At 32.1% G+C, this 15,871-nt stretch overlaps 2 protein-coding genes across 2 annotated transcripts in view; one reads left to right on the plus strand and one right to left on the minus strand.

Annotated features, from left to right (window-relative positions):
• LOC113515298 (probable serine/threonine-protein kinase clkA) lies at positions 1-3,206 on the plus strand. Its single transcript, XM_052891937.1, has 3 exons — positions 1-250; positions 1,256-2,192; positions 2,282-3,206. The coding sequence occupies exons 1-3, from the start codon at positions 179-181 to the stop codon at positions 2,833-2,835; spliced, it is 1,563 nt and encodes a 520-aa protein (XP_052747897.1). The 5' UTR covers positions 1-178; the 3' UTR covers positions 2,836-3,206.
• A 904-nt stretch (positions 3,207-4,110) lies between these two features.
• The window catches only part of LOC113515297 (uncharacterized), a 220,175-nt gene continuing 208,414 nt past the window's right edge, over positions 4,111-15,871 (minus strand). The window contains exons 4-5 of the mRNA XM_031908406.2: positions 6,281-6,378; positions 4,111-5,104 (exon numbers count right to left, since the gene is read on the minus strand). Of these exons, the coding sequence (XP_031764266.2) occupies positions 4,997-5,104; positions 6,281-6,378 (206 nt within the window). The 3' untranslated portion in view covers positions 4,111-4,996. The remainder of the gene's footprint in view (positions 5,105-6,280; positions 6,379-15,871) is intronic.

Consider the following 15,871-nt stretch of genomic DNA (forward strand, 5'->3'; position numbering starts at 1 on the left):
CACTCTCTATGCAAGTGTATTTTTAAACATTGTCAAAGTATGACAAATCAATTTTAATGTATACAGACTCGAATATAAACGAAAGATTAGAGATTGGAATCATTCCTGAACTACTGTTCTCATGACACATAATTCTCGTAGTATCGATGTTATATTATAATTCAGGTAAATTAATGACATGAAGTTACTAAAACTATCATTAATATACATAGCTTCATTGCAACTGTGTCAAACTTTAGAGAATCACGGCGTGAGTATTTTATTATAGTTTATTTATTATAGTGTAATGTAGTAATCTTATAATATAATAAAAATATAACTACACAAAATATACAGCTATGTGGGAGACATTTAAAAAAATAATATAAATAACAAATCCTTAAAATGATAGCTGAGGATGTCCATAGACCTGTGACAGGGCATTTCGTCGGGACGTTGAATAAAATACAAAATAAACATGTCCTAGTTTTTTGCCGTCCTGATCGAATGCCTCTCAGGTATATGATTTATTAAATTATAAATTTACTACTAACAAAATAGATTTTGTCTAATTCAGATTCAGATTCTTAATTTGCACATTACATGTCCAGTTGTGTACACTTCGAGCTACATGATTCACCAAAATGCAATACACCAGTATGCAAAAATGTATTAAAATTCTATAACCTAGTCATTTTGTACATAATATGTCAAAATTGTCTGGCATTAAATGCATTTTAACTTGAATATATAATTTTTAAAAATCTTATCTGACTGTCTATATGTTTGTTTCGACATCACGCAAAAACTACTGCACTAAATTAAATATAATTCTTACAGTTATCTTAATATATCGTAATGGATTATTGAAGTTATCTATTTTATAAATATTCTTGCATCTAAAATCCACACTTGCGAAGTAGCAGGTAAAAGATAGTGACATAATAATATATTTATTAAGGGGCTACATCTGTAATCACGCAGATGGCTATATATAAAATGTATTAATATAAAGGTTAATATTAAAAAAATAATGGGATGAAAAGTACGTAGTAAGTATTGTCTAAATATGTATATTAAAATTAATTTTAATCCAACCAGCCGTGTAATAGAGTATGTAAAAAAAAAAATCAAAACCTGCTATGAAATTGAATGAAAGTTTATTAAAATGTTAAGATGTTTGTTACTCAATCACATTTAAATAACTGCTGTATTTGAATAAAACTAGATGCTTAGATTACTAAGGATTAATGAAAATATATGAATATATTTTTAGGTCCGTAAAAAAAGGAATCATGAATATACTCGAGTAGTTAACGATCATAATCCAATCATCCAAATAGGAAATCTTAAAGAAAGACCTAGATTCGTTCAGGCGCATACCATACCAATAAATGTGTTACCACAAAACATTTACAATTTAAAACAAATACCTATGATGCAAACTATCCCGAAATCTGTTAATCCCTACGTTGATAAAGATTTAACAAGGAAAGCTTTTATTCCAATAAAAACAGTACAGTTAAATAACAAAATACCCGTCAACTTAGTAGCGCCAGAAAAGAAAGAAAAAATAGAAAAGAATAATGAGATTAAAAATAACACATCTACAGAAATAAGTTGTAAATACAAAAAACATGATTATTTTGAAAATGATATTGATGTAAGAGATAAGAAATCATTACAAGTCAAAATTAAATTGCCTGTTTCAAATACGACAAACCAAAAACAAACTACAAAGCATTATAACAAGGATTCACATGATACTGATTCCGAATATCTATTAAGAAATGTTGACATTAGGGCTCTAAAAGTCAAGGCAAATTCGTCTATCGTTAAAACGAAATTAGACAGAAATATAAATAATGATACAAGAAATGTTACTAATAATGGAAAGGAATCTGTTAAAAATGCAACTAAAAGTACAACAGATGTTGTACATAAAATATTAAAATCTGGTAACAACAATTTAAATTCGAAAGCAAACATGGATAATGTCCTAACTAATAGCAAGCGTAAAGAAAATAATACCGAAACTAAAACAATGGTTAATGATAACAATTTAAAAGACCCTGATATCGAAACGGATGTTAATAGAAAAGAAAAATATAAATTATTAGCAACGAAACCTGTCACAACTGGTTCTGAAGTAATGGACAAGATTAAATTTGTAGTCAATATAGATTCGAATGAGGTAAAATCATTTCAATGCGGTATGTATTTCTCATGTTAGTTCCATGTAAAAACTTAGAAAATATTTAGCATTTTACTAAGACTCTTATTATTTGTACTTTGCTTTCAGATCCTAGTGATAGAATTGTAATTAAAAATCGTAATTATGAAGAGATTATAGAGAAACAAAACACTCCACCAGCGCAAATTGATTATCAAGATGATAATTATTATTATAAACCTGAAAACACTTACGACCAGGAATATTTCAATGGGAATGTATACGATACAATGTCGAATACAAATTCATACAGGCCAGATATTACATTCATCAAGTCACCTTATGAATACCCTTTTGCAGATCAAATAAACTATGAAGAATTATATAGATACAAACAAAATGATGCATTTTCTAGGAATTGTGAAAAGAAAATTATTCCTAATGATAGAATTTGGAGAAAATGGAACGATGTAAAGATTTCTGTACAAACTAAGGATTCTGATGAACCCGTAGATTCAAAAATGTATACTCTAAATGAAAATCAAGATAATAATGCTGTTAATGAAAAAGTTTACCAAAGAATGCTAGATAACAATAATTATTATTACAGATATAAAAAACAAAATAATAACATGAAGATGACAGTGTATCCGTGCTACTTATATCCTCATAATAATTTTTAGGAATGTTAACTCTTTGACTTTCGTGCTGCAGGTTTTATGTTTTATAAGAGACGGTAATAAATCTGTAGTTACTGGTGAAACCTGGTCGAAACGTCGAGATAATTCAGGTAAATTGCCATAGTTTACCTATATACCAGAGAGAGACTTTGTACAAGTCGTTTGCTTGGATACCTCTGTCCCATTCGTATTTCAACCGTAAAGCAGTTGTGTTTGCATGGCTGTGTTTCGGCTTGAAGGATGAGATATGGCGTGAATTTACAGGATACAGAGGAATAATACTTGAGTCTTCAAGAATGGTAACGCATGGGGGGTATGGGGAGCAAACAGTATACTCTGTTATGTCCATAGTATTGCTCATGTCTATAGGCGACGGTTACCACTTTCCATCAGGTGGGCCGTCAATTTGTTTACCATTCTAAGTTGTATAAAAAAAATATGATCACGTTAATTCGCGTCTCTTATAAAACAAATTTTAGGAATGTTTTTAATTTGTTTATTGTAAATAAATATGATATTTTACTAAAAAACTAAGGCTATTATTTAAGAAGGCTAGAAGTTACTTTAATAGTGTTACTTTAATGAATATTTTCCTAAACAATAAATATAAACTTACACTTTATATTAGATTTATTTGTTTGATTTGTTTGTTTTATTTTATTTATTTGTATGTTTTTATTTATTTGTTTGTTTGTTTTTTTTGTTTTGTTTATTTATTTGTTTGTTTGTCTGTTACTCATGTTTCTTCTTTCAAGAAGTTGTGTTTGCATGGGAGTGAAATTACTTGGCATCCCATGAGCCAAACTATGGCTTATATAATATAAACAGTGAATGTGATGGTGTTTATGGGTAACGATTGTTTCATGGCATCAGATGGACTGTCTGCTAGATTACCATTAGAAGTTTGTTATGATAATTTAGAAGACAATGTATAATTTTATATAGTTATATAAAACAAATTAATAAAAAAGAACTGTACAAAATGTTGTGTTTCTGATATTACAAATGCTTGATTTTGATATCACTCTCGATATTATTTTATATTCTCTTGTTATTGATAATTAAATGAAAAAAAAAAAATCTTTTTAATAACTACTAAATTTTGCTTCGTTATCCATCTGATCCTGTAAATGTTACATATATAATTACTTAGGTAATTCTCATTTGTTTTTTAATGGCAAACCATCACTACAATTTGGTAAGATAGATTCCAAAGAAAATTTGTCTGTGTATTTTTAAACCCTGAAAATGATTTAATGAAATAAAAACGATACAATATAGGCGAATATTAAATATTTAATTTAATATAAATCCTAAAATTACCAGAACTTTACAGAAAAAATCAGCAAATATGAGTGGCAGTAACAATTAAATTAATAAAAAAATATTTAAACCCAAAATTATTAAAAAAAAATCCATTTCTATGCAAAGTACAATTTCAATTCATGCCTCAATGTATTATACATCATTATAGTTATTATAATAAATTTGATTTTAATTTGTAATATGCATTAAATGAAGCAGATTTATCAGCAATTAAACCCTAAATATTCTTAAAACTACTTTATTCATAAATAAATTCTTACATATTCAACAAACATTGAAAGTAGAAGAACAATACAATGGAATGTTAAAATAAAGTTGAGAAACTTTAAGTAAGTTAACACGAAGTATGGTAGCCAAAATGTTAATAGAAAAACGGGACAGATTTCTATATATAAGTATATATTATAAATATTTCAATTCATTTCCAATATTCTCTACTCTTTGGTATTCATGTGACACGTCAATCCAATGCTACACACAGATGATCAACACAAGTATAGGATAAAAATTGACATTAGTATATAGTTTAGTACAGAATTGACATCTCATTCACGATTACACACTTTTACATAACTATTAAACGATGCAAGGTTGTCTAACTTCGTACGCACGATTTTCAATAACTCAATCACTATTTAGTATCGAGTAACTTTGACATAACATTACTAACACCGATTTCATGATAAATTGTTCTTTTGTATCGAAAATAGAGTGGACTTTTTTGTTCCTTGATAATATTTACCTTGCATTACGTTTATAACCTAGGTGTAATCGAACACATTCTATTTTCGTACCTACGAAGTCAGAATCCCGCCGGTGCCACGACAGTATGGTCACCTTAGTTGGGGACATCCTTGCGCACTTTATGACCGCGGAACGAGGCTTGTATCTTGGTCGCAGCCTTGTTCAGGTCAGGGTCGGTCAAGTCGATCTTCTCTATATCCTCCTGCAATAGAAATTATGTTCATAATATTACTAAAAAGTAACTTAGCATCCACACAAGTTTATTGATCAATCAAGCTGTCCATACTTTTTTTTAATGGATGATAATGGAATGATAACCCCGCCTGCGCTAACGGTATACACTGGAGGAGCACTGATACACTGAGGGATGATTGGTGAAGATAAAAAGGCAGATCAATTAGCCCATCGTGACGAATTCAACGATAAAATAGTCACGATGTTTTCCAGAGAGAACCACGTGGAGGTCGACCTGGTAGGGTATATTGATAGCAATGAAGACGAACCTCCCCATTACTAACATAACAAACCCTTCCCCCCAGCTCTCCATATTAGCTGGATTAGGTCGAGTTGTTTTAGTATGAGAGGCTCCAAACTCTCTAAGAAAAAGAAATATGGGTTAACTTATATTTCTTTGGCAAAGATTTCGACTTTACTGTTCACCTGATGTCCAATACAGATTATATTTATAGAAATCTTATAATCATACCATACGTTATTTTATAGTATCACGTGTTCAAATATCTTTTATATAAATTGCGCAGTTTACCATTTCATTCGTGTTTCTACCGTGAAGCATGGCTTTGGTGTTTGCATGGCTGTGTTTCGGTTTGAAGGTTGGGATATGGCCTGAATTTACTGGGTACAGAGGAATAACACCTGAGTCCTCAGGAATGGCAACGCATGGAGGGTATAATGGGCGAAACAGTATACTCTGTTATGTCCATGGTACTGCTCATGTCTATAGGCGACGGTGACCACTTTCCATCAGGTGAGCCGTCAGCTTGTTTGCCATTCTAAGTTGTATAAATTTATTTTTTGAAAATACGATTTTCATATGTGATATTGTACTCGTATTGTAGCGAGCTGCACGCGATTGGTTATTATGTCACAAATATGTGCTTTCTAGTATAGGTATCGCGTGATAGAAGAACATTACTAGGAGTATAAGGTTTACTAAGAGTCTCTTATCTATTGGAAAAGTACTTGTATTTATTATACAAATAAAAAATATTATAATGGTTATCCATTACAAACAAACATACAAAAAATCGTATCTTTTCTTTTATATATTAGTATAGGTATAGAGAAAATATGGTATCAAAGTTGGACCTAATTCTAGTTGGTTAAAATAATTTAAAAATATCCATCTGGCTTTTACCTTATCCTGCTGTTCTTTGTCCTTCTCCGCCTGAGTCTGCTTGCGGGCCTGGTGTCCCCTGAACGATGCTTGAATCTTCGTTGCGGCATGGCACAAATCTGAAAAAAAGTTTTTTTTTAATTCTTTAATTAACAATTTTTATATAACTTAAAATATTTGGATGTTTATAAATATAGATGTTTAGATTTTTGTTACTCAATCACGGCTGAGCCGATTTGAATGAAATTTTAGTGCACAAATAGACCATGGATTAACATATAAGATACCTTCATTATTCATGTGAACAACGACGCGATAAAGAGCTAATAAGTTTAATAATGGCCAATCACCATTATAATTACCATGTTCATGAGAAAACTCAAAAATCTCTGGTACAATTCATCATCTATAACAATGACTTTTAGAAATAGATGATGATGCGAATAGATTATAGTTAATATTAGATAGTATTAAACCTGTAATTAAAATTTAATGGTCGAGGAATGGACAGCAGCGTCCCTCTTAAAAAGTTATCAAAGCCTAACAATCAAGCTATCAATCCGTCTGCTGTTAAAAATAGAAGTTTTCATTTCGATTGTATTTTTTCAAGTCTATTATCTCATAACTTCATAATTTATAAACCGATTTGGAAAATTATTTTTTTTATCTAAAAAAATATGCTTTCAAATTAATCCCATTGAAATTATATTAAATTTGCTTTAGTAGTTTAAGTTTTAAATAAAAATAACTGGTTTTGCTACGATTAAAGACATTTTGTTTTATTAAATCTTAAATTATTTGTAATAAACAATTTAATTAAATAACTTAATAATATTTTTTTAATGTTATATTGGATTAAGTAATATTTTGTTATTATTTCTTCTTGTAAATAAATTTATGTTTCCTATATATAGATATATAGTATAAATATATAAATGTATAAATATTGAGGTGTTATTCTGCAATATGATTCAAAGGAGTACATATAATAAACTAAAAATCACAATAATTAAGTAACACAAGATCCCGCCCAATTACCTCCAGCAAATTTTTATAATACGAGCCCATTAAATAACTTAATAGTTTATACATGCAATAATGTTTCAATCACAAAAATAAAATTTAATTAATCATCAGTCTTATTAAAAAATATGTAATATTCAATGTAATAAACTGATTGAATTAATTAATTTAAGCACAACAGAGTAACTATCTTACTAAACACCAAAAGCACGTTCGTATTCCTCGATCGTACGAAATCGAATTCGTATACGATACATACGGAATCCAATCGAATGGCTATTTCATGGGACTTTTAATGTCAAGGAAAAGGCATCTCTCATGGCGTATCGCAAGGTTTAAAATGGCAACGTCTCATTTTATATTCCATTGTTATTGGAGCCGGTTATCGCCGATTTGTCATTCGTAATCGCCCACTTCTCTGCGGTGAAATGTTTTTCAATTTAGTCCCTGTTTTATGTGATAGCCGATAGTCGCCGTTGAATTTTTTATTATTTATTAAAATTGTTTTATGTTTCTCTTCTGGGAATGGATGATTCGATGTTGTATGAATTTATTCATTTCCCTTTTTAACTTTATAAATACATATGTATTTATGAATCAATAAATAAATTAAAATTTATTTCTTTAATCCACAACACTTATATACACTTCGACTACGAGTTATAATAACATTAAAAACTTTATATTATTCTCAATTTCGTGTATAATATAGTATATGTCATATGGGGGGAAAGGGATTGTTAGTAATGGACACTGAGAATCCCATTGCTAGCAATATACCCAACCAGGGTAACCTCCTCGCGTTTCCCCCTGGAAACTATCATGGTTAATTCCTGATGAATTTATCTAGATGATTTTCACGTCAAAATGTGTTTCTAAATCGTCCCATATTGTGAATTATCAATTCGTACGGTACGTGACTTATTCTTTAGTTCGAAGCTTTTTGGCTGTTATTTTATGGCTGGATCATTTATCATAGAGACTAATGTTCAGTACAAAACTTATAGAAAGGCCTACTTTTTGCCACTTAAGAAGGGTAAATGGACTTGGATTTTAGTTTTTACTATGGGCAATATTAATATTTACCAGAGGGAGACTTTGTACAAAAGTCGATTGCTTGGGTATCTCTGTCCCATTCGTGTTTCTACCGTGAAGCAGTTTTTATGAGATCTAGCAAATGGTAGGTAATAAATCAAAAGTTTAAGTTGCGTGAATTTACTAGGTACAGAGGAATAACACCCGAGTCCTCAGGAATGGCAACGCATGGGAGGTATCATGGGCGAAACAGTATACTCTGTTATGTCCATGGTACTGCTCATATCTATAGGCGACGATTACCACTTTCCATCATGTGGGCTGTTAGCTTGTTTGTCATTCTAAGTTGTATAAAAAAAAAATTACCTTTTTCTCCGCCATCAATATCCAAAGGAACACGATATATAGATATCAAGTCGGTACCGATATTACTCAAGTTTTGTCTTGATTTAAAGTGGAGTATAAAAGCGACGGTTATTACATTTTATCAGGTGGGTCGTCAGTTTGTTTGCCATTTCAAGCTGCAATAAACTCCCCTTGCATTAAGTAATTTCACATAATTTACAACAGTAAGCAATTATGCGTATTATCTAAGTAATCAACGAGAGAATATCCAATATTAGTAACCTAAAAAGGTTAAGGTTGCCTGGAAGAGATCGCTGTTCAGCGATAAGGCCGCCCATTGTTGCCTCTTTATCTTGCTTTTAGGTAATTAAGTTTATATAATTATATGTATCAATCTTTAAAGGGAACAATAAAGTGTTTTCGTCCATTTATTCGTTCTAAACGGGATATGATAATCTTTAATGTGGGTATAACATTATATATTTACAAAACGGAGCAATGGTCGATATGCGATGGCTATATATTTTGTCCCTAATATGTCCTGATATATAAAGGTACCTACCTATATATCAGGACATAACCTATAGTTGAACGACCCTAACGGACGCTAAGCTATATCGTAAAGGGACTTTATTATAAAATAATAGTATTTTTAGTATACATTCTATTCATATAATAAACGTGAAAGTTTGTAACGATGGATGGATGAAAAGTTGCTATTCTTTAACGCAAAACTGCTAAACAAGTTTAGATGAATTTGGTACTCGAGTAGGTTTCCTAACTTAGCGCATAGGGGGGAAAGGGATTGTTAGTAATACGGACTATCAGTCCCATTGCTATCAATATACCCTATCAGGTTGACCTCCACGTGGTTCCCTCTGGAAACCATCGTGCCGAATTCCAGGTGTATTCATCACGGTGGGCTAATCACACTTTCATCCTCACCTATCATCCCTCACTGGTGTCCCGCCAGCGTACACTGTTAGCGCAGCCGGGTTATCATTCCATTATCATCCATTGAAAAAAAATAGCACATAGGATACTTTATATATTGAGTCACGCGGGCAGAGTCGCGGAATGGAGCTAGTAAATATAAAATATCAGTGAATATACACAGCGCCATCTGGTAATATATTCAATGATCATCATCGTCATCAAGAGTTTGTATCTTCAATGGGAAGTAGATAACTGGTAGATTTATTTAAATATGAGTACTAATTCTTCTCTTCCTTTTCCATTGGTGTCGTAAAAACCGACTAAAGGAGGGCGAGGGAAGGGCAGCAGGGACCCTCTTAAAATATTTCTAAAACCTGACTGCGGTTGCCAAATCACCTGCCAAGCGTGGCAACTACTGGTGAAACCCCCCAAGGCGAAGGATGGACATTTAAAGGACATGGACATTCAGTAATGGACAGTTAAAGGCTGATATGGTGATGGTGATGATGAGTAATTCTTCATTATATGTGATATACAAAATCCTAAATCCCTGATAATCTTAAAATAAATTTGTCCTAAAATAAATTTTAATTAATTAATTTTATATTATACCAAATTAGCCGTTAACTGTTCGCGGCTGAACATAGGCCTTCCTCATAAGGGGAATTTCTCTAGTAGTCGCCATTTTTAGCAGGTGCATTGGCAACCGCAGTTAGGCCTTAATAATGCTTCAAGAAGGACGCTGCTGCCCATCTATCGACTATTAAATTTAGTTAGTTGCTTTTTACGACATCCACTGGAAAGAATGGGGTGACCCATTCCATGCCGGGAGCACACAGCGACGATCATTATGGTATAAAACACTAAATTTCAATAAAAAAAAATTGACAATCGGTTCAGAATTAATGCATTTATATTCAAGAAAATATTATTTATATTCTTACACTTTTTTGAAGTTTAAAATCAAAATTACGTGTAAATAGTGAATAAGTTAAAATCCATATGATTTATTGAAAGCAAAACTTTACATAGTTGTATATTTATATTTATTATATGTATATACACAATACATATGTGTATACACAAGTACATACAAAGTAGATCAAAGTGTAGAAAAAATAATACTCAGAATGAAAACATGATCGCGAAAAAATCGCACAATGAAAAATATTTTATAGTATAATATTTTTCGCCACAAAACATATTAATCCAGCAAAATATAGCGGTCCAATATACGGATACCTTCATTTCGTCTGACAAGAGCCAAGCAATAAAGTATTTTATTTGATCAAAATTGAACGGAGTGAAAAAATTCGTTCATTACATTCGATATTGTCGACTATTCTCACCGGCAATTTGAGAGCTACAATCTATTTTAGATCTCAGTTCCATTGTTATTTTGGTTTATTTAATTAACCAATTAACGTCGTTAGGTTACCGGGATTGAGTTTGTTGACTTCTAAAGCTAAAACAGTAACTAAAGCAAACTGTTAGATAAAATTTTTAAATAGGTACATTACTATGAATGGACCAAAAGATTTTGGATGAATAAAATGGAATCTATGTACATATAATAAAATTGTAACTAGACTACATTTGTATATAATAAATATATAAGGAAAATTGATAAGAGAGATCAATTAAGAGTAATAAAGTCAAAACAGTGGAATAATTTTGAGTTTTTGTACTTGCTCCTGCATCGCACTGCTGTACCACATTTAATGCGGATTACACAATTTTGTTTCTAAACGTCGAACTTAAAATCTGTTGTTTATTTTATATTGATACACTTCCTAGAACAATTATATTTTGTTCGTTTTCCTATATCCAAAATTTATGTGTATGAACTAAAAGAAAAGAGCTAACACAAAATATAAGACCCATATTTCACATTAATGGAACAATGAATACCTATAGGAAGGTTGAGATTGTTCTTTTCCATTTACAAACTTATCCTATACCGGTGCAGGTTTTTTGGGAAGAGTATAGGAATTTTAAATGTGGATGCACGAAATACTTCAGATATAATAATGTAGGGATAATGGGATAATGGAGGAAATAAAAAATAAGTGCCTTAAAAGCACGCATAAGATAGAAAGGAGATATTGGCTTAATTAAATTTCTTCCTAATATTATAAATATGAAAATTTATTTATTTATGGCTATTTTTTTTTTATTTATTTACACTTTATTGCATCAAGTAAAAAGAAAAATATCAAATACAGTGAATATTAATGAGAAGTGATACAAAAGGCGGTCTTATCGCTAAACAATCTCTTCCAGACAACCTTTGGGTAGAGGACATTGAGAAAAAGACAAAGAGTAGGTGGCGCACTATTATATAGATATTATCATATACAAACATATATACACATATATATACACTACATATACACATACAAATATATACATAAACATACATATACTTAATAGCACACATAGCTATTAAGCCATTACTATTTTTTTTCTTCTTTTTAATACGTGATAATGGCTGTACCACAAATGATAGATACCATAAATACTGGCTAGTATAGTATTATATTATCTGTGATACTAGTATAGCGATCGTGCAATACAGAAACAGTTGAGGGAGGCTTTTACCCAGCAGTGGGACACCATAGGTCACCATATTGAGTGGAATGGTAGCCCCACCTGCGTTGACAGCATACGCTGACGGAGCACCAGTATGGGGTGATAGGTCAGGATGAAAGCAGGGCAGAAAGCAGGCTTTCATCTTGACGAATTCAACAAGAATTAATCATTATAGTTTTCAGGGAGAACCGCGTTAAGGTCGACTAGGGGATTTGTCATGATAGGTTAACTGACCTGTTTTCATTCTCATCTATCCTCTTACAGTATATTCAGTAACGTTGCCAGCTGATAGCGCAGGCAGAGTTACCATTTCATGGATGATAATTCATTAAAAAAAGCATTAATTGACAGCCTAAAATAAAACAAGAAATTACAACAAAAAATGCTATGAGATTTATTTGAAAGTTTCATTGATAGAATATGACAGTCATTATTATTATATTGGTGATGGTATACCATCACCATGCGTCATAGAGATACATTATGACATCCATGGTATCCGTTATGCATTGCTATTTTCAGATATTTAAGGCGTCATTTTTCCATACCTTGTAATTTTACTGTCATGTCACAAGGAGACTGTACAAAACTCTTCTGCATGTGTTTTGCTCATGTTTCTTCCGTGAAGCAGCATGTTTACATGGCTGTTTAGCAGTTTAGGTTTGAAGGGTGGGATATAACAGTTATTACTGGCGAAACCCCCCTTATGGGAGAACCATAAAGGGGGTTTTGCCAGTAGTAACTGCCTGAATGATGAATGTGGAAGAAGCAAAAGAGTTTTTTTTATACAACTTAGAATGACAAACAATCTGACGGCCCACCTGATGGAAAGTGGTAACCGTCGCCTATAGACATGAGCAGTACCATGGACATAATAGAGTATACTGTTCCACCCGTGATACCCCCCATGCGTTGCCATTCCTGAGGACTCAGATGTTATTCCTCTGTACCCAGTAAATTCACGTCATATCCCATCCTTCAAACCGAAACACAGCCGTGCAAACACAACTGCTTCACGGTAGAAACACGAATGGGACAGAGGTACCCAAGCAATCGACTTTTGTACAAAGTCTCCCTCTGGTCCCTTTGTTTGAATTGAAGCATTTGGCGTTCCATTATTTCTGCCTACCTTAATGGGAGACAGGCGTGACAGATATGTATGTATGTAACTGCCTATGTTCAGTAATGGACAGTTAATCTCTATTATGATGATGATGATATGGTACTTAAATAAAGAGTACAAAAGCATAACATCATATTCCTTAGCAATGGCAACGTATGAAGAGAGCCATGGGCAGCACAGTATACTCTGTGGTGCCCATGGTGCTGTTCGAGTCTATAATCAACTATTATCACTTTTCATCAGATGGGCCGTCAGCTTGTTTGCCATTCTAAATACCATAAAAAAAAATCTCCTCGTCAAACAGAAACACAGCCATACAAACACATTTGGTTTTAATGGGTTGTAATATATCCATTAACACTAATTGGAATGTATAAACATTGATTTTTTGCGAATAGATGGCTATTTATAGCCGTACCAAATAGCGTAGGTACCTATTATATGTAAGTTAGGTCAGGGCTGGATTATCCTTTGTGTAGTGCTGGGGGCCCCGCGTCATGACATTTTTTTTAAAGTTTCTTAAAAACTACATTCCAAGTTTTGTATATATTTAATAAAGCGTTACTGTAAATATTATTGCTTTGTTTTCATATTACACCATCATATTTCAATATGTTTTTTAATGTATTTCAAACTATTAGATATATGTACATTACAGTAGCTTTCAACCGCCGTCAAAAAAGGAGTAGGTTCTAATTTGTATTTTTTTTACGTTTGTAATTTTATCTTACTTCGTTATTAGTAAACCGATTTGAATAACGATTTTCTTATCTGAAAGAATATGCTTTAAAATTGGTCTCATGGAAATTTAATCAAAAGCGGTTTAGTAGTTTAGTTTTTAAATCAAAATGGGCACAATTAAAGTCGGAAAATTGGAAAGTCGTGTCTAAATATCTTGTCTTGATTGAATTACATTTATCTGAATGTTTTTTAATTAATTTATTGAAATATTTTCTCATGAGCGAGATGCGCTTTGTCTGGGGGCCCCGATATAATCAATCCGGCCCTGTGTATAATGGCGCAAAGTTTTGATTGGCACACTTCGCAGCATTAAACACGACAATAACAAATGGGGCCCTTTGAAAACTTCGGTTTTAGCACTTTTTTGACGCGGACGAGTTTGCTTTAGTCAAAGATTAAGAAAGTTTCTTCGGGCCTCCGTTGTAATTTCGTCTAATATTAATTGAATTTGATGGATTCAGTGGTGTAACGGTTTAACACAAGTGTTCACCTCTGGATAGTCGCAGGTTCGATCCCCGTATAATACAGACATTTGTGTATAATATTTAAGACTGGTCGTAGGATGAGCAGCAGTGTTCCTCTTAAAACATCACTAAAGCCTAATTACGGTTGCCAATCCGCCTGCCAAGCGTGACAACTACTGGCAAAATTCCTCTTTTGAGAATATATTCAGCAGTGATCAGTAGACGGCTGATGTGATGACGCCGATGATTCATATTTATATTGGTTTGTATTAATTTAGGTGCTTTCATTTAAAAAAAAAAATATGTGCCTAATTATTTCTAATTGACATAATGTTTATATAATTAATAATTTATATACTTTATAATAGTGAAACATAACGCATTAAATAAATGAATGATTGATTGATCGATTAAAAAAAAAATACTTTTTTTTTTTAACTGAGACACAGGTACTCGTATAGAAATGGAAACATTCAACAGCAGAATCACAAATAGGATCGTTGAAGACGAGTTTTGAACAAATCCTTCAAAATAAACGAGATGAATCTAGCGTAGCAGGATTTATCCGAATCGATTGCCAAGCATAAACCTTCCATTTGTTCTCGAAGGAAATCGGATTTATCTAGACATTCCTCTTGTAAGACACCTCTCACCACGATCAAGAATGTCGACTTAATAAAATCTTACATGGAATTTTCTGGTAATTATTCCTGATTGAACGTATTTACTAGCAGAATGGCAGTGAGTGAGATTATCTGTGGTAGTAATAATCTGTGGCTCAACTAAAAAAAAGAGTCATAATTATATGATTTTTTTATACAACTTAGAATGGCAAACAAGCTGACGGCCCACCTGATGGATAGACACATATCGCCTATAGACATGAACAGTACATTCTTTTAAATGCATAAATTTCGACGTGTGAGTCCAACTCGCACTTAAATAAATTTATAAAAAAATGCAGTCGAATTTATAAAAAGATAACAAAATGTAGAACTTTCTTCTAGAATAAAATTTAATACTTACATACATGCCATCTTAAAAGAATTCCGTATAAAGATATTGTATCTACTTGTAACATGACTTTAGGACATTGAACTTTCAGACACAAAGCGGCATTATAACTTGGGTTATTTAATATTAAATTAAACACGAAACTGGCTGAATGGAATTCCTTTCAAGGCACCTCGACCCAGCTGTGTATCGCGTGAGTTAATAAAAATCTTGTATGGCAGCCAACTTTAATAATTATAATGCAATTGGAAAACTTTCTTATATATATACCGACTGCAATATTAAACATCGAGATAAGAATTTTTTTTATATACAACTAACAACTCACCCTGGCTTCGC

This window comes from Galleria mellonella, unplaced genomic scaffold, assembly GCF_026898425.1.
Source record: "Galleria mellonella isolate WM207_F2 unplaced genomic scaffold, CSIRO_AGI_GalMel_v1 utg146, whole genome shotgun sequence".
Lineage (NCBI taxonomy): Eukaryota > Metazoa > Arthropoda > Insecta > Lepidoptera > Pyralidae > Galleria > Galleria mellonella.

Bases quoted from the DNA above. Each gene is read 5' to 3' on its own strand.
- LOC113515298 (XM_052891937.1), top strand. From the start codon at position 179: ATGAAGTTACTAAAACTATCATTAATATACATAGCTTCATTGCAACTG. The intron at 251-1,255 runs GTGAGTATTTTA...ATATATTTTTAG, and splicing joins AAACTTTAGAGAATCACGGC to GTCCGTAAAAAAAGGAATCA. The intron at 2,193-2,281 runs GTATGTATTTCT...CTTTGCTTTCAG, and splicing joins GGTAAAATCATTTCAATGCG to ATCCTAGTGATAGAATTGTA.